The sequence below is a fragment of the Vulpes lagopus genome, chromosome 3 (assembly GCF_018345385.1).
Source record: "Vulpes lagopus strain Blue_001 chromosome 3, ASM1834538v1, whole genome shotgun sequence".
Taxonomy (NCBI): domain Eukaryota; kingdom Metazoa; phylum Chordata; class Mammalia; order Carnivora; family Canidae; genus Vulpes; species Vulpes lagopus.
Window position 1 is genome coordinate 110,823,761 of NC_054826.1, and position 20,094 is coordinate 110,843,854.

General features: G+C 47.5%; 1 protein-coding gene across 2 annotated transcripts in view; it reads right to left on the minus strand.

Annotated features, from left to right (window-relative positions):
- The window catches only part of PRKCB (protein kinase C beta), a 335,898-nt gene that overhangs the window by 155,245 nt on the left and 160,559 nt on the right, over positions 1-20,094 (minus strand). For both annotated transcript variants that reach the window (XM_041749588.1, XM_041749587.1), the window contains exons 4-5: positions 13,693-13,804; positions 13,258-13,386 (exon numbers count right to left, since the gene is read on the minus strand). In XM_041749588.1, the coding sequence (XP_041605522.1) occupies positions 13,258-13,386; positions 13,693-13,804 (241 nt within the window). The remainder of the gene's footprint in view (positions 1-13,257; positions 13,387-13,692; positions 13,805-20,094) is intronic.

The following is a 20,094-nucleotide window of genomic DNA, read 5'->3' on the forward strand; positions in this document are numbered from 1 at the left end:
CTTTATTCCATCCCTCTCCCTCTCACCTTCTGGATGCCCTCAATTCCAGCCAGCTTGAGCTGACCCAGAGCACCAAGGCAGGCAACAAGTGGTAGTGGTTAGGAGCACAGCCCCTGGCATCACACACAGCCTGGGGTTTCCCAGATCTGCCTCTTCATAACTCTGCGATTTTAACTTCACCAACATGAAGCCTCTTCCCCCTGAAAAATGATGGTAAAGCTTCAAAGGTTCAAGGTGAACATTACTGGAGATGGTCCCCTTAAAACACCCCGCACAGGAGACGGCTGGCTCAGTTGGTTAAGTGGTCAATTTGATTTCAGCTCAGGTCATTATCTCAGGGTCTTGGGATCAAGCCCCATGTCAGGCTCCATTCTCAGCAGGGAGTATGCTTATTCTTTCTCTCTCTCTCTCTCTCTCTCTCCCCCTTGGCCCCTCTCCCTGAGTGCAGGCACATGCACACGCGCTCACTCGCTCTCTCTCTAAAATATACAAATAAATCTTAAAAAAAAAAAAAACCTACCTGGTATACAGTAAATGCTCAGTAAGTGCTGGCTGTGTACATGATTGGAACAGTGTGTCTTCAGGGGGTAGATTTACAAGTCAGGTGCCCTCCACTCCTCAGCTGGGCAGATAACATCTCTCAGGCCACTTTAGGGAGAACCAAATGTCTCATAAAACTTAGGGGCTGTAAGTTTTCCAGGCATTTATTATCGGAAGTGTTGTTGCTGCCCTGCTTCTTGTTGGCAGTAGAGCAGGAAAGAACCCCAGACAGAAGCCGCTTAAGATCTTGAAGAGCATCCCCCTGTGGCCTTTTGTGGCAGCCTAGCACCTGAGTCATGCGCTCACCGATGAAGTGTCAACCATAAGTCCTCCCTTCTTCCCTCACCCACTGTCCTGTACCACTGCTGCCTCCTCCAGGGGGCCCTCTGGGATGTCTTCAGCCAATACTGCTCCCTCCCTCATCAAGACTACAACTGCAAGAAAGATTCAGACCCCATAGATGCAACAGGCAAAAGATGAGGAGGTCTTTCCCACAGCCTTGACGCTAACCTATGCCCCCAGGGCAGCACTGACAACATTGAACCCCCGCCTGCCTTTCTCCCCCTGTAACGTTCGCTGTGTCTCTGTTTTAACAGCCTCAGAGCCTTAAACTATATCTCTCCAATGGATGCCTTGATGTGCTGGAATCCGAATGGCAGATCCAGAGTGCAAACCCTGGATCCCCCACATGCTGACAGGGTGGCCAGAGGCTCGGATTCTTTCAGGTTGAGGAAAATAAAGTGACTGAATTCATAAGTTAGTTGCGGGGACTACACACAGTGACGTTGCGTGACACTCCACAAATACTCCCAGGGTCTAAGTGCCCCTGCATTTAGGAAACAAAACCCCAAAGCCCTCTAGGCTCACAAGGCTTCTCTGGCTGCCCGACAGCTTCATTCCCCCCCACCGCCCATCACCAGGCTCCAGCCAGACCCTGTCCTGTCAGTTCCCGAAATGCATAAGCCAACCCCCGGGGCCTTTGCCTGTGCTATCCCTCTGCTTGGCATGCTCTTTCCCTGGATTTCAGGAGTGGGCTCCCTCCTGCTCATCATTCAGGTCTCAACCAAAAGTCATCATCTCTACCGATGACCCAGCGACCACCCTCAATCTGCTGTTGTTACTCTCCTTATTGCTGTCTGAAAGTATTTTGTTGGCATTACTGTTCCTCTCCAATCGTTAGAAAGAACGCAGGGGCCATGAGAGTGGGTGTTTTTCTGTCTTTTCATAAGTGTAAACAGTGTCTGCACACAGGAGGCACCCAACGAATATTTGTTGTAGGGGAGCTAGGATTCAAACAAAGGCCTGACTCCAAAGCCCTTGCTCCAAAGCCAGACTCTACAGGTCCATAATTACTACAGACTTGCAGCAAGTCAGTGAGAAAAGCAGGCGGAAGGCTGGTGACTGGAGAGCTAGCTATGCCACCTCCCCCTGGGTGGTGAGAGACAAAGGCAGAGCAGAAAGGGAAGGTTCTGGAGCATTTTACACAGGGGGCTCATGCCAGCTGTTCAAGTTTCATGAGGTCCATCCCAGGGCATGCAGGTCCATGCCAGGGCACCATGAATGGGGATTGTGGCCTCTGAGGAAAGGACATCAAAGCTGCATGACCTCTGAAATGCCACGGCCAAGGTGAGGCTAGATGTCACAAACCATCCCAGGCACATCCATCCACCTGTGGCCGCTGTGCAAGAGCAGAGCACGGGTAATCCCTGCCATCTAGTGGCCAAGACATGTCCCCCTGTTTCATGGTCATTGAGCAAAGGTTATGGAATTTTATTTTATTTTATTTTATTTTATTTTATTTTATTTTATTTTATTTTAGAGAGAGCACACATGCAAAAACAGGGTAGGAAGGGACAGAGGGAGAGAGAGAATCTTAAGCAGGCTCCATGCCCAGCATGGAGCCCCACACAGGGCTCAATCTCACAACCCTGGGATCATGGCCTGAGCCAAAATCAAGAGTGAGACACTCAAGCCAAGGAGCCACCCAGATGCCCCAAGGTTTATGGAACTTCCCAGTGCATACAGATCACCTGGGATTTTGCTGAAATGCAGATTCTGACTCTACAGGCCTGGATGTCAGCCTCTACATGAGGCTCTGCATTTCTAACCAGCTCCCCAGGTGATGCTGCTGCTGCTGCTGCTGCTGCTGCTGCTGCTGCTGCTACTGCTGGTCCACAGACCACATTTAGAGCAGCTGGCACCTTCCAATTCCTGAAATGTGAACACTCCCAGATGGAACACTGAGGCCTGGGGAGACCACACAATGGGAAAGAGAATCAGAAGGCACCAGAGTAGTATAAGCTTTTGAGGTCAGAGAACTTAGCCCTGGAGGCAGAGTCGTGGGAATGGGCTGTCAGTGTGGGCCACCAGGGAGAAGCAGAAAGAAGAGGACAGGCTTCCTGCGACCTGAATAGGGAGATGCTCTTAATAAGGACTGCAGGAAGGTGTCAAAGGGCAGATGCCACGAGGGCCAGAGATCAGGCCCAGTTTGTAGGATGAATGCTATGCAAGACGCACACTAGTGACAGTGAAGACCCAGAAACACCTCAAAATGCCTGGGTCCCACTGCCCATGCTGAGACACCCCCCAGCAGTCCTCCCCAAAGCCTCTGGCAACAGCCACTTAATTTTCACTGCTACCGTTGCTGGAGAATTTCATTTGAATTCCTTTTTCTTATTCAGAGATCCTTCCGTGTTTATTTTATGTTTGAAAAATTACAAAGGTGATTGTGTTTACTGCGACCAGAGCAACAGTTCCTAAGACATACAGAGAGCCCCTTTCCCTGCCTCACTCTCTCTCTGTTCCCACTTCCCAATCCTTCTGCGATCCCAGTGTTTACAGCCTGGTTTGTACCCTTCCACACCTTCCTTCCCACCCTTATAAAAATACACAAACATCACTTCACACATAGTAAGTGTCTGTTGCGGCTGCTTATTTCTTCGAAATGAGATCATACTAAATATATTTTTATGCAACTTAATCTTCTCACTTAATAATACATCAAAGATGTCCCTCCAGGTCAAGGGTTGGCAAATGTTTCTAATGAGGGCCAGAAAGTAAATATTTTAGGCTTTGCAGACCATACAAGCTCTGCCACAGCCACTCAATGAACTCACTACTGTATCACCAAAGTGGCCACAGTCAATACGGAATGAATGACGTGGCCATGTCCCAATAAAACTTTATTTACAAAAACAGGCAGTGGGCCACACTTGGCCCACAGGCCATAGTTTGCCAACCCTTCTCCAGCTCTAACCTATTTTTAATTTTTTAAAAAAGATTTTATTTATTTATTCATGGGAGACACAGAGAAAGAGAGGCAGAGACACAGGCAGAGGGAGATGCAGGCTCCCTGCAGGGAGCCCGATGTGAGACTCGATCCCAGGACCTCAGGATCATCACCTGAGCCAAAGGCAGACGCTCAACCGCTGAGCCACCCAGGCATCCCCTTATTTTTAAGTATTAATTAACCTGTATTTAATTATTTTGAATGTTTAATAAAAGCATAATATGAAGTACAATATACTATAGGAAAGCATACGAATCATTAATTGTACAGTTTGTGAAAACATATGTGACTAGATCCCAGATCAAAAACCAGAATACAATCAGCTCCACAGAAGCCCCATGCACCCATTTTAATTCACTATTTTCAACAACTGCATGATATCCCACAAGATGGATGTGCCCTAATTGGGCAAACTCTAATTCTTTGCCACCACAAACGGAGTATCTATAAACATGCTTGTTCTGGACTTTGTTTCTTTGCATGCTAATGTTTTATTTCAGTAAGGCTGAAATCGGAAATCTGAAAATCCAAGTGTGTGTGTGTCTGTATATATATATAACAGATTTTGCTGGACCCCTTCCCGAAAGGCAATGACAAGTCACAGCCCTGCAGGTCCTGGTGGTGCTCCCTTTGGCACCATTATTTAGAAACAGTTTGTGTACCCAGCATATCCTGAGGTTTGAGGGCCTCAGACAGTGGTCATTCCGATGAGAGTAAACATTAAAGGAAGAGGAGAAGGGACACTGAGTAGAAAGAGTTTGGTCCCCCCTGTCTTAAAACCACTCCATGTTTTCGAGTGTCCAGGACACCCACCTACCACTTCAAGAGCCACAAGGCTTCAAAGGAAGGGTGGCCAAGGATCCCCTGACCTTAGATGGTGTGCAAACAACCATCTAAGCTGCACAAAAAAAAAAAAGAAAGAAAGAAAGAAGAAAAAAAAACAGAGCTTCACAGATGGAGATACGATTTAACTCAACTAATCTGTTACCAAAACAGTAAGGAACAACCTAACAGAGGTGTCTTGCTGGGTTTGCTTCAAGGGAATTTGCTTTCCACTGAGTACACAATGAAGTGTTTTCAAGAAACCTCTTCTGCTGCATTACAGTTTCTCCAAATAAAAAAAAAAAATCCAACCACTATTAATTACGATGCAGTCTAAGGGATCAGAGGTGCCAGGGCATCCCATTCCCGCAGCTCCCGGGTGGGTGTGAGGCATGGGGGGCATGCATGTCTGCACACACTGGGCATTTTTCTGAGTATAGATGGTGTTCACAGCTTTTACCAGATCCTCAATGACAGCTGTGACATCCAGAAAGAAGATTAATTTGATGGGGGTTGAGGTGACACAGCACAATCCATTTGTCAAAACTCAGCCGTTGTGCACCGAATATGTGTATGCTTCACTATTTGTAAATTTTACCTCAACTGTTAAAAAAAAAAAACCTGTAAATAAGCATGGTATTCCAGTCGATGATGTGCATGCTTAAGTGTTTAGGGGAAACTGAATTGATGGCTTCAATTTGCTTTGAAATGTGTCAAAAATAAGCAAATTGATGGAGAGTAAGGGAAGATGGTTAGCGATCAAGCAAGTGTAATAAATATCAATAGCAGATTCTAGGTGGTGAACAAATGGTATTCACTGTAAAATTCTTTCACCTTTGTTGCACGTTGGACATGTCTCATAACATTTGGGGGTGGGAATACTAACTGGTAATGTACAAGGGATGGGAGAAATGCACAAGAACTGGATCCTATGCCTATTCCATGATGTATGGCTTTGAGAAGTTACTTTCTTCCTTGGTCCTCTGTGACTCAGGTGTTTAATGGGGGTCAGGTGGGGGGGGGGGGAATGAGCTGTTCTCTGTGGCACCTTCCATTATGGACAATCATGATGCTGTGGTTTCATTTCATTCTGTAAAAGGGGCATCTTTGGAAAGAGGTCCTTTGGGGAGGAATGGCTTTGAAGGCAGAGACTGCCCCCTAGTGGGCCCAAGTGGCCTAATTTATGATCATTTTCCGTCCTTGCCAATACTGCATGGCTGGATAATATTTCAGGATATTATTCCATCTGTATTTTCTTTCCTTACATTTTCCTTTTCACCCCCTCTTCTCTTGCCCTTTAAAGCAGGCAGCCATCTCAGTGGAAGTATGTGGCAGAGCAAAAAAGCAGAAAGAGCCTTCGGGTCATTCTTGCTCGGTGTTGCAAACTCCCAAACCTCAGAGGTTTGATTTTATTTATTTGTTTGTTTATTCATGAGAGACACAAAGAGAGAGAGAGAGAGAGAGAGAGGAAGAGACAAAGGCAAAAGGAGAAGCTGGCTCCCTGTGGGGAGCCTGATGGGGGACTCGATCCCAGGACCCTGGGATCACGACCTGAGCCAAAGGCAGACACTCAACCACTGAGCCACTCAGGTGCCCCCTCAGAGGTTTTAAAGAGGAGATCACATTAAGGAAGGGGATTCTGGGGATCCCTGGGTGGCGCAGCAGTTTGGCACCTGCCTTTGGCCCAGGGCGCGATCCTGGGGACCCGGGATCGAGTCCCACGTCGGGCTCCCGGTGCATGGAGCCTGCTTCTCCCTCTGCCTGTGTCTCTGCCTCTCTCTCTCTCTCTCTCACTGTGTGCCTATCATAAATAAATAAAATTAAAAAAAAAAAAAAAAAAGGAAGGGGATTCTGTGGCCCAGACTGTCTTGAAAAAGGTTTTGAAAGGCAGTGGATTTTAGTCTGACAAGAATGAGATTCCTAACAGAAGGAGGAAAGGTGGGGAAAGACCTCAAGGGTCTCCAGGCATTGTCCAAGTTGTGAGGTTCATCCAGGCAAAGAGACCTGTCTTGCCCAAGGGTCTAGAATATGTTTGGCAAAACGTAGAAACTCAATATTGTTGAACAAATAAGTGAATGGCTGGGAGAGTGAGTGAATGGATTCTAGAGGAGTTTGTACCCCAAATGTAGGGAAAGGAAGCCACACTGGACAGCTAATACTCTCCCACACCCTCCTGCTGCTTCTGGTCTACCTTCTTGTGTGCACCATGCACCCTATTCCTTCCGCCCAGGATGCAGCATCACCGTGACACTGTGGCCATGGAACCAGAGTGCTTGGGCTCAAATCTGAGACCCACCACTGACTGTGTGACTACTGGGAAGTTCCTCAGCCAGCTCTGAGCCTCAGTTTCCTCACATGTAAATTTGGGATGATCATAACACCTACGGGAGAGGATCACCATCAAGATTAATGGACTGATCTATAGAAAGCATGTAACAAGCACTCAAGAAAAGTAGCCAGTGTTATTTTTCTCAAGTACCTTGACATGAAGCTTGCCCCATCCAGATAATTCCTATAAATCTTACAGGCTCAAGCCAGCCATAGTCCTCTCTGGGAAACCTCAGGTGCCCCTCTGGGTGCCCCCATAGTACCATCACAATATTTGCTTGCCACATCACAATACAATGATCTATGCCTATCTCCCCAACTATGCTGTGAGCTCCCTGGGGACGGAGACTAGATCTCATTGGTCATTGGACCCAAGCTGGTACTCTAGCCCTCCCTGAATGATGAATGAATGAATCAATCAATCAATCAATCAATGAATACCTGTGCTTACTGAGCTCATCTCACCTTTCTGCCTATAACATGCCACCTTTCTCACACTGTAAACATCTAATCACCCCAAGCCAGGCCCACATGTCCCACCTCACCCCTCAGGGTACAGCACACACCTAAGTCTGCCCTTGCTCTTCTGGTCATATCCTGCCATATTGATTTCAGAGGAAAGATACCCAAGAAGAATATCAATGTGGAGGGCCTCCATAGGTTTTCTTATACTCTTTCCCCCTTGTTAGAGTCCCCATGATGGCAAAAACCCTCTCTACCCTGAAACAGTTCTTTAAATGACAAGAGAGTCTTCTGTGAGTCTTCAGCATCCATTTCCTTTCTCTGAAAAGTGCTTTCAGAACCTCTTTTGAATCAGGTATGTGCAGAAATGTAACCTCAACTTTTCCCAGCTGCCTGTCAAGAACTTAATGTCTCTTTGTTGTTCTTCTTCTTTTGATGTGTGAATGTCAGATCTCGGGAAGGATTAAAATACTGCAATATTGGGGGGACCTAAGTCTCCTAGGAGATACTTCCACCTAAGTAGGGTTCCGTAGAGCACAGTACAATGGTGAGAGCAGTGAATGGGAGTCCCAAAGAGAAGGATAAAAAAAACTTGCTCATTCTGCTTTTTTAAATAAACAGTCCCAGGGATGCCTGGGTGGCTCAGTGATTGAGTATCTGCCTTCAGCCCAGGTGGTGATCTCAGTGTCCTGGGATCAAGTCCCACATGAGGCTCACCGCAGGGAGCCCGCCTCTCCCTCTACCTATGTCTCTGCCTCTCTCTCTCTGTGTCTCTCATGAATAAATACATAAAATCTTTAAAAACTAAAAAAATAAAAATAAATAAACAGTCCCAATTTTTGTGAGATATAGTTATGGATACTAATATGGGTATGGTTAAGGATTTGCAGATGGCCATAATGTAGATGGGAATGTAAATAATGAGATGCCAGTTGTTATGTTAATAGAGAGACAGTGAGTTGAAAGGGGGTTAATATGTATAAGGACACAAGCTTTATAAACTCTAGGAGCACTGCCGACATCATGTTGTGTGCTCCCACAGTAACACTCAGCATCTTGATGTCCATATGGTTTTCTATTCCTCTACAAGTCCCACTGTTCTGGGTCTTTTCAACATTATCCAGGGAATTGCAGTAGTCTAGTCATGGCTCCAAAGAGTGGGTCCTGGTCTGGGTCCAGCTGTTCACCTGGGACCTGGTCCTTAAGATTTTTTGTGTGGTCTCCTTCCTACAAGAATAAGTGTGTGAAATGGGCTATCTGCTGAACTTCAGTTCCTCACTTCAGAAAGCACTGATTAGGGGGTCACCTGTGAAGTCCCGGTATCCATGAGGACCCTCTGGTAGTAATACACACAACCACTGATGCTACAAATAAATATTTAGTGATGTCCATCATACAAGGTGCTGGGGAAAGTGTGAGCCAAAGCAGACACTGTCCTGCTCTTATGGAGCTTCAAGCCCAGGAGGAGATAGAGACATCGTCAACCCAATGTAACACTGCAACTGACACATGCTCAAGTTCAGGATACCATGAGTGTCTAGTAGGGCGGAGCTAGGAGAAGGTTCCCTGATCGTGAAGGAGAGCTGAGGGTCTACAAGAAGGGGAAGGATTACCTGTGGGAAGAAGACAAGGGGGCAAAGATGAGCATTCCAGACTGAGGAAACAGAAGGTGCACAGGTCCCATGGTGGGGGGCAGCCTGGACAGGATGAAGGGGTAAAAGGAAACCAGAAGAGACAGAGAACTGAGTATGAGACCACCACATTAGATTCATCTGTCCTAAGGGCAATGGGAAACCACTGATGGGTTTTTAAAAGGAGAACTGATGGGATTTCCATTGCGACCTTGACCTGCAAGATCCCTGACAGCAGACAGAGCCTGGATTCAAGAGCCAACGAGATGAGGAAACCTTCAATCTTCCAGAAATACCTGTAACCTGCTGGCTTCTGGAATTGTTGGGATTTCCAAAGAGTATGAAACAGTCAGGGAAAATAGCAAAGTGTCCTGGACTGGTGGGTGGAACGTCCTAACACTGAATGTGCCTCTATGGTCTGGATAAAGTGAGATGATCTGGACTAGCGTTGCTGGGAAGGGCTCTCCCCTCTCTGATCCATCTGGCTGGGATCAAGCAGGAGGACCTAGAGTCCCAACCACGAAACCAGAAGGATGCTTGGGGGATTGGAGGGGTATCCAGGTGTCCGAGACCCTCCACACTGGCCAATGCCCTCATCCCCCAGCTGCTCTGAGTGTTGGCTGTTAAGGGCTCAGTTGTCCCATGTACAGACAATCGCCCTGGGCCACACAGACGCCACCTAGCTTAGGAGGTACCACCACCCTCCCGCCTCTGACCCCAGCAGCCTGCAGCAAAGACTGACAGTCCAGGAAGCTCGGTGAGACTAGGTGACTTAAACAACAAACACTAATTTCTCAGAGTTCTGGAAGCTGGGAAGTCTCATGTGAGATGCACATCAATCCGGTTCCTGGTGAGAGCCCTCTTCCTGGCCGGCAGACAGCCACTTTCTTGCTGTGCCCTCACATTGGTGGAGAGAGGGAAATCTGTTTCTCTTCTTCTTCTTATAAAGCCACTTATTTCATCACAGAACCTCACCAGTGTGACTTCAGCAACCCCTAACTACCTGGAGAAGGCCCCACACCCAAACACTATTCCCTTGGCTTAGAGCTTCAACGTATGAATGGGGGTTGGGGGGCAGAGTGTAGTCCGCAGCACTGACTGGCCGTGAAAGACCAACTCCCTGCAGGAGGGAGAGGAAGAATCAGGCTGAAGCTCGTCTTCAAGGGAGACCATTCCCTTGTTTAGCTTTTTTTGCTTTGCCCTTACTTCTCTTCTCCCACCCGCAGCCCCAATAAATCTCTTGAACAAAAATCTCCATCTCGGTTCTATTTTTAGAGAACTGCAGTCAGACATCAGGTTCCTCTATCATCAAGCAAGCAACGAGCCCCTTGCCCAGAATAGACTGTGCTGGGCACGGTGAAGGGGCAACCAAGGGCCACAGTGACCTGTTGTCGAGAGGCCTGGGTGCTCATCCCCATTCTGCTCATGACACCAGGTAAGTGGTTCAGCCTCACTGAGTCTTGGGCTCTTCTTCCATAGGATGGGACATTCTGCCCCTAACTCTAATGGAGCCTCAACTTGCCTCCCTTCCCCCCATTATGGGTCAAACCCATAATCCCCTAAAGAAGATATATTCATGTCCCAACCGCAGTACCTGGGAATGTGACCTTATTTGGGTATGAGAGCTTTCAGGCTGTGATTAAGTTAAGATGAGGTCATATGAGATTTGAGTAGCTATAATCCAATGACTGGTGTCCTTATAAAAAGACAAAACTTGGACACAGAGACATGCAGGGAAGAATGCCATTTGATGATGAAGGCAAAGGCCGGGATGATGCCAAGGGACACCAAAGACTGATGGAAATTACCAGAAACCAAGAGCAAGGCATGAAACAGACGCTCTCAGAGCATTCCAGAGCAAACCAACTCTGCTGACACTTTCATTTCAGACTCCTAGCCTCCAGAAGAGTTACAGAATAAATTCCTGCTATTTCAAGCCACCCTATTTCTGGCATTTTGGGACAGCATCCCTGGGAGATTACGTATCCCCAGTTCATAGGCACAGAGTGGGATTGCCAGAGAATCATCAGCTTGTGATCAAGAGAGATGCCCGGGCAGATCTGCGTGGAAGGGGGAAGACTCTGACCTTGAATTTGAAGGGATGCTGTATTGCACATCAGAAAAAGACTCCCCAAGAAATGCCCATAAGAGGTAACCTAGTTAAACCCCAAAATGAAATTAATAAGGTGGATGGGGGAGGGGAGACCAAACTAAGAAGTAACCTGTTAGAGTCTCACAGACCTAGGTGATGAAGCATGTGGCTCTCTAAGCCTACCTCCTGATGAGTAGAACGATAGTACTACTGCTTAGCTCATTGGAGTTGCTCAAAAAAAATTTTTTTAAGATTTTATTTATTTATTCACGAGAGACACACAGAGAGAGGCAGAGACACAGACAGAGGAGAGGGAGAAGCAGGCTCCATGCAGGGAGCCTGATGCAGGACTCGATCCAGGGACTCCAGGATCACATCGGGGCTGAAGGCAGGCGCCAAACTGCTGAGCCACCCAGGGATCCCCAGAGTTGCTCAAAAAATTTAAACAAGATATTGCCATAAGTGCTCGGCACGGTGATTGACACATTTAAAAAACACTCCAATGTTAGCTCTTGCTTTATTGTTTTGGTTACTAACGGTGTAAGTTCTGAGAAGCCTAACTCCTCCGAGCCTTAGGATCTTCATTCATAAAACGAACATAACAGATATTTCACAGGTTGTTGTGAGGATGAAAGAGAGAACACGGAAGGCTTTTTTACCGAAGCATAATTGGCACATAACGATGTGTATGTTTACGTACAATGTATGGATTTGACACATTTATGTTTTGCGATATGATTACTGCCATAGCGTCACCTAACACCTCTATAGTTGCACATAATTATTATTTCTTTTCTTTGTGGTGGGAACAATGTATGGGCTTTGAGAGCATTATACTAAGTAAGAGCATGTATACAGGATGGGTTCCAAACTGTGGCTGCCCCCAGTGACTGACCTGAGCCAACACAGTTCCCAGAGAAGGACACCAGAGGGCAGCACAGTCTCATTTTTTGCCCCACCCCAGCACCAGGAAGCTCAGTGAGAAAAAGCCTGTTTCTCCCTAGAAACCCCCAAACTTCTGGATAGAAGGAAGTCAGCCACTTGCCTTCCTTTTAGAGGGGGAGGAAAAAAGCAATTCAGTGGAATGCATGTTACCGAAGAGCTCACTGGGTATCACGAACCTCAGTTTCAAACAGGGATTGGATTTTACAGGGAATATTTTTCGACTTGTACCTGGTGTAAGTGCAGCCCCTCCCTGCATAGGGCTCAACACATCACAGCTGCTGAACCAATCTGTGGCCTCAGAAGCCAACGGATTTTTGCAAACTCAATTCCTTCTGTGATCAGTTTCCCAAACTGCCAAGTCATAAAACCTCGTGTATACGGATTAGTTATAAAGTCTATAGTTTGTGTCCCAAGCACATGAGAGGGAATTCCTCCCAATGTTTTAGACCTGTTCTTGTCTGGTTGAGTGTGGGTTTTACTGTAGCTTAATGACTGAGTATTTACGAGTCCTGCAAAGCCAGGTTTCCACTTTGCTGGAGCTTCCCACATCAGAGCCAAGTATTTCATGAACGCTCCATTCCAGGAGCACAGAGATGCCCTGGTCTTGTCCTCCCCTCGTCCTCCTGCACCCCTCCCACCAGCTATATAATCCCCTTTCTTATTATTATTATGAGATATTTCAGAAGTGCAAAATGTATAGGGAATAAGAGAACAGGGACCCAGGTAGACACCATCAGGTTTAAGAAAGAAATTACTTCAAATATACAGAAAGGCCCCGGCAATGCACGCTGCATCCCTCCCTCTTGCCTAAGTTGTCACAACTCAGAATTTGTTTGTCATCAAGACTATTCTTCCCATTGGGAAAGTTTGCAGAAGCACCAAGCATTCCTTCTTGGTTACCTTAACAAACAGAACTGCACACTCACAGACCCCGAGCAAGAGTGGGAAAAGGAGAGGGAAGGAAAGGGAGTGGGGACCTGCTGAGCTCCGGCCAGCGCAGGTGCCTGCAGTGGGGAGCGACTAGGATGGGGCAGCGTGCTGCGGTCCCCTTCCTGCTCCGGCCCTGCCCTGCCCAGGCCTCCACCAGCTTCCCTTCCCACAACAGCTTGGACCTGCGGTGCGGGCACCCGAGCCCCAGTGCCACCTACCGACAACGATGAGGACTTCCCTCTCGATGTGGGCCTGGATGTAGATGCGACCGCGGCGCTCCGTGTGGTCAGTGCCGCACAGGCTGGGGACGTTCATCACGCAGCGCTTGTGCACGTTCATCATGCAGGCTGCGAGGGCAGAGAGGCGCACGGCTCAGGCTGGGTCTCATCAGAAGGGCTCCTCCAACCCCTCCACCAAGGCCCACATGGACAGAGGGAAGGTGGGACCCATCTGTTCTCCCTGAAGCCGCGGCATGCATGCAGAGCCCACACCCTACATGCCCCAAATGCTGCTGGATTGGATTGAGAGCCTCCATTCCCAGCAGCAGACGACTAGCACACCAGCCCACCCAGGACTTGGGAGAATGTGTGGGACCCCAGCCCATAAGGAAGCAGCCCAGTTACCAGAGGCCACTACTGAGCAAATGTACTTACTGTCACATTTCATCCCCTGGTGGATGAGTCCATACAGCAGTGAGCCACAGTGGTCACAGAACGTGGGGCTGGAGTATGTGTGGATCTTAAACTTGTGTTTGCTCCGAGGGTCCTAGGACCAAGAGAAACAAACAAAAGAGACCAGCGTCAGTGTGGCAAGTCAAGGACTCATGCAGCATCTTGGAGAATTCACCGAGAACTGTACCTGGCCCCCAAGTTCCTCACGCCCATTAGGACCATCACCAGAGCTCTGCGCCCAGATGTGCATTTGACAAACGGTGGCTGAATGAGCACATGACCATGACAGCAGCTGGCTCCCATTGCAGCCCCAGCACATTCCCTGTGCCCAAAGTCCTCCACCTGGGAGCCCAACCGACTCCTGCCTGCAGTAAGGACTGCAGAAACAGCAGTGAAACAGGTCCCCTTTTTCCAATTTCTTCCCTCTTTATCCTCTGAGCATGCTTCTGGATTGCTCTGGAGTGACCTAAAACCCAAGTCTGAGCATAAAACCTTGCTGCTTAAAGGCTGTTTGCTAGTCCCTCGTCACCTACAGAACAGAGTTCGAAGCTCAGTGAATGGTGTGCAGGTTGTGGCAGAGACTGCTAGTTTTATCAACAAATACCCATCCTTTCCTTTAATAATAGAACCTTTCCGTTTGAGCAGAGAGCATAGCCACTCAATTAGAGACTACATTTCCCAGCCTCCCTTGCAGCTTGGTGTGACCATGTAATAAAGTTCTGGAGAATGGGATATGTATGCTTTGGGCCATTCAGTTCAAAAGAATGTGTGCAAGCCTCCCTGGGCCCAAACACCTTAGATTCAAACCTGGAGCTGTTTTGAAAGGATAAAACTACCCTACTAGCCTCAGACTTCGTCCCTTTGGACAGACACCTGAGGGAAAATTTACCTTCTGTCTTGCTTAAGTCACTATATTTAGGGGCTATTCGTTACAGCAGCTTATGCAGTTCCCTAACTAACAAGCATACCCTTCGTAACCTAGCAGTGCAGTAAGAAGGTTCAAAGTACAGACTTTGAAGCATTAACTATCTGGGTTCTTCTTAGCTTTATGACTTTGGGCAAGTTACTTAATCTCTGTGTTTCAGTTTTCTTGTCTATAAAATAGAGTTAATAGCAATGCTATAAGCTTATTAGCCCACTGGGAAGAATAAACAGATTAATCTGTGTAGAGATCTTAGAACCACCTGGCACCCTATAAGCAGTATATGCTCTTGTGTTATTATTACTACATTTCCCTTATGATCTCAACTATGTGTCCTAAACACACACTATGTTCTCAGTACACAGGACTCATTCACGCCCCCACACATGCTCCTCTGGCTCTGCATGTTGTCTTTCTCCCTCAAGAGTTTCTCTTCTGTCACTGCACTAACCGCACAAAGCTCCTTCTTCTCTTTCTCAAAGCCAGCCTGAAAGTTGCTTTCTCTGTGAAACAATGTACTGCAGAAGGTAAGAATGTGGACCCAGGATTCGCACCAGGGCTCATCTGACACAACAGTCTTTGCTATAATGCTATCCATCTCTTCCCTCCTTTGTTCAGCTTGTCACATGTTTACTCAAAAGATACTCTGGTAACAGACAGAAAATAAACAAGTGAAAATAAATAGACACAGGATGCCTGGGTGGCTCAGTGGTTGAGCATCTGCCTTTGGCTCAGGATGTGATCCCAGGGTCCTGGGGTCTAGTCCTTCATTGGTCTCCCCGCAGGGAGCCTGCTTCTCCCTCTGCCTGTGTCTCTGCTTCTCTCTGTGTCTCTCATGAATAAATAAATAACTCTTTAAAAAAAGAAAAAGAAGATAAATAGACACAATAAGTAGATATTATTTTGTGTGCTATTAAAGAGTTGAGTTTTTTTCTTGAAATGTTCTCTCTATATATAAACTGTACTGAATTTTACTGTATGTAAAAAAAGGTGCATTTTCCCTGCATGAAAACAATATCTCAATAAGCCTGACTAAAAAAAATCTCCAGTCACTGAAGGCTTTGGGGGCGTTCATCTTATAGCTGAGAAGTGAGTTCCTCAAACCCTCCTCCAAGGAAACACCTGTTCATGATTGGCGTTGGCCTGTAGGGGGAGCTCAGGCCATCTCTCGCTCCCTACTCCCCTCGAAGCAGGAGAGCAGGTATAGTTGGTCAGATTCCAAGGCGGAGCTGGCACAGGTGCAGAAAGATGCACCTGCCATCTTTCTCTTTCTCTCCCGTTGGCTCCCTCGGCCTCGGGGAGGCAGCTGGGTGCAGATCCCATGATCTAGCCCTGAGGCTTTTGGGGTGAGGGGCCTGGGCCAGCTCTGATCCAAACCCTGAAGCAAGTTCTCTTTCTCTTCTTGGCTCTTGTGCTCTCTTCTGGGTTCCCTGATATGTGGACCTTAAAGAAGCCAAGAATTTTTTCTGATTATGGTTTAAATTTCCTTCGGTGTACCGGCATCTCCTCAGAATATCTCAGGGAGAAAGACTTGAGCGTTTCCGACTAGATATTACCAAGAACCTTCTCCGCCCCATCATGTCTCTTCAATAAGATGAGATGCCAAGTGGCTGGAAGAATGGGAAGGAAAATGAAACATTTCCTGAGAGCTGCCCATGTGCCAAGTGTACGCTGGATGTCTCACGGGCACTTTCTCCAGTCCTCAGGATATTCCATTTGGAAAGTATTATTCCCATCTTAGCAACACCGAAATGAGCCCAGACTAGAGAGAGAGACAAATTTCCCTCCTCCCCAGGTCACCCAGCTGGCCCCCTGCTGAGCTGGGATTCACAGCCAGCTCTACCTGGCTCTAAGGATGGGATACACCAAGTTTCTCTCCCTTCTCTTCTCCCTCCCCAACTTCATTTATGCTCTTCTGTTCCAGTCCAACTACACTAGCACTTCCTTCCTTCCTTCACTCATTCACCCAGCATATGCTTACTGAGAGCCAGGGTCTTCCTAGGCATTGAGGATACAGCTGTAAGCAAGGAGCCAAAATGCCTGGTCTCATCAAATTCACAGAGAGAAACAAATAGAAAAAAACACCAATATCCTGCCTTCTCAGATCTTCTCTATCATAGCATTTAAACCGATGTCTTATAATCACATGTTTAATTCCATCTCTCCAATGCTTTAGGTGCAAACAACATAGGATTTTTGCTCTGGGCATATACTGTACTTGGCATATAGAAGGTGCTCAATAAATAATTAGAGTTAGTATTTATTGTGCATTTACTTATCTAGGAACTATTTTTCAGGGATTTACCAGGCATTAACTCATGTAATCCTCATAACATCCCTAGAAGTATGTACTTTATTACACCCATTTCACAGATGAGGACTGAGGGGTGCAGTGACTTGCCCCGGGCTTCCCAGCCCTGGCAAGCACAGCATTTCACACAGTGGCTGGTGAATACTGAGAACTCTGTGAGTTGTGGTGGCAGCTAGGGGGCTGTGATCATTGCTGCTAACCACTGAGAGCCCCTGAGCAATGCATGTGCTGTTCTAGAAAGTAACTTGGAGAGTACTGTGCAAGACAGATTAGAGCCAGACAGGACCAAGGAAGACCCATTGGGCAAGCGACAGAGCAAAGTTTGCTTATGGTTTATTTAGAGGCTGTTGGAGGCTCCTCCAACCCGGCTCCCTGGCCTCCGCTTTCAGGACGGCTCAGAGTTGTAAGCACCAGCTCCACTCACCCAATCACTTCTGCCCTCCTCCCCCCTGCTACCTGGGAGAGCTTGGAATAAAGCCAGAGTCCCACAGCTGGGGGCCCCATGACTCCAAGATCCTCAAGGAGAATGATACAGGGCGTCTGTCCATGCCTGTTGGTGTGCCCCTTGCCATCTCTGAGATGGTGGGGGGTGGTTTTGCACTTTGAGACATCTCACTCCCCCGGACACAGGTTGACTGGTGCAGAGGTAGGCGCTTGGCTCCAATGACTCACATGTTTAGTGAATGGAACACAGGCAGCCAGGAACACAGGGCTCCAGGGCTGACGTGGCCTTTTTTTTTATTTTTTTATTTTTTTCAGTGGGCTTCAAGAACAGAGGAACAAAGACAACAGGCCATGTGACCTGAGGGATGGAGCTCCAGGTCGCAGTCCCTCCTGGGCCTGGCATCCTGTCCTCCCATTCCATCGGACTCTCCTGTGTCCTCTGTGTCTCCTGTGCTTATGGCCAATCTAAGGGGGCATCTGTTACCTGCAGCCAGTGATGAGCATCAAGAGATTTCTAATCACTTTGGCTCAGGTATGGCCCACTGACCAATCAGAAGGAACAGCAGGTTTAGCTGCGCTGGGAGTTAACTCCTCAGTTGCTGGCTCTGGAGAGGTAGGGGGCGGGGAGCTGCCAAGGAAAGAAGTGAATGAGTGATAGAAAGAGGAGGCTCAGAGGCCCTTGCGGCTATTTACCGATCAGTTTTAAAGTATTTCAATATTGTGAAAACTGGTACAGTAATGCCAGTGCATACCAGTTAGATACCAGCCTGGCCTTTAACCAAAATACATGCCTTGGAGGCTGTGGCCATTGACGAGCTCTGGGATGAGCCTGCGGATCCAGGCAGACTCTAACTCAGAACTTTCCCCCCATCCCAGGCCAAACACACTGGGTCCCCTCCAGTCCATCTATCGCCCATCTCCATCCCTGGCCTGGGTCCTCCTCGATGCTCACAAGTTACAATCTGGAGCCAGTGGGCCATTACCAACTTTGCAAACATGCTATATTTGCTCCATAGGGTACTTTAAAAAAATTCAAGATAATTGACTACATTTATAATCATGAAATGTTAGATGAAAATGTAAACATCTGGCTCCTTTTGAAAAATCACAAGTTGTCGCAGCAGTGGACACCCATTCCTGGGGGCTGAGCAGTGGCTGCCCCCTTCAGATATGGATAAGGCTTCCAGTCCTCTGCAGTCCCTGCCACTCCCTATTGTCTCACACCATGCCTGCTCCCCCCACCCACCTGCCTGGCCCCTGTAGAAATTTGGGTTTATGATCTCTCTCAGAACCCCCCAATCTCCCTACAGTCCACTGGCTGAGAACCTACCCCATGTGAACACACGCTCTAACCTCCCAAATGAGTTCACTTGGCTCAGTGTCAAATGCTTTCAGAAATAGTTTTGAATCTACTGTATCATCACCCCAGTATCAACCCCTGATTTCCAGGATCCCTAGTCATCTCTCCCACCCTGGGAATCGAGATCCTGGCATGCTTCCTTTCCCCACTAGTGTGGGGGAGGTTCCATCAAGCTTTCTACAGGGTGAGCTTGGATTTCTTCATTTCCTTCCATTTCTGATGCTGCTCCTAGAGATTGCTGAATCACAAGAACAAAATAATAATGAACTATTGGGACTTTTGATGCCACCACGAATCAAACACAGACTTATCTGCCAAGCACTGTGCAAAGTGTTCTGTATCACATCATTCAATCTTCATCATGGCCAATGGCAGAAGATTATTACCCTGGTATTCCAGATGAGCAAACTGAGGCTTAGAGAGGTAACTTGTTCAGTTCAAAGTCACAAAGCAAGAAATTTCAAGAGTCAGGAATGGAATCCATGTTTGCCAGGCAGCTGAGTGGGAACACATGTGTGTCACCTGGCTGCCTCCCTGCTCCTCAGCCTCCCCGATGGTCTCCCACCTGACAGGGAATTACAGATGATGGCAACCTCCATCTCACACAAACGCAGCACCAGCCAGTGATGGGCTGATTGGGGTTCCCCACCATCACCCCCAAGCCAGAGTCTTCACCATGAACACCCAAGTGCCCAGGCCCAAAGGACGGACAGATCCCAGCTCAGCATCTCTGGTCCATCACCTGACTCCAGGCGCAAGCAGCTAACGAGGAAGGAAGCACAGATCAGAAACCAAAGAAGAAAAAAAAAAACATCTTTAAACATCTAAGTCACAGCCTAAAATAGCCTTTCTCGGTCTGAATGAGCTGTGTGGCTTTGTTCACAGGTGGGCTGAAATTTGGCTGAGCTGAGGCAAAGCTGCAGGAATTGGGAAGCTGGATTGAAGCCTGGAAGCCAAGAAAACATACACCAACAACATCAGTCAGAGGGGGAATAAAAGCGACCTATAAATTTGGACTGTGTCATCCCTAGACATTTACAGGCCACAAAAGCCCCTGAAAGCACACTTCCCAGGAGGCAGATGGGCAAGGTGAAATTGAAAATCCCAGCTGGAAATACCATCATAACAGAGGAAAGGTTACAGACAGGGACTCTGGAGTTAACTGTGTGACTTCAGGCAAGTGACTTAACCTTTCTGAGTCTGTATAAAAACACTACCCACTTCATGGACTGGCTTCACAGATTGGCTCCCAGCAGAGTGTCCCCCACACAGGAAGTATAAGCTCTTGATTTCATTATTCTGAGGAGAAAACAATCATCATGTCAACACTTCCCAAACTTCAGTCTT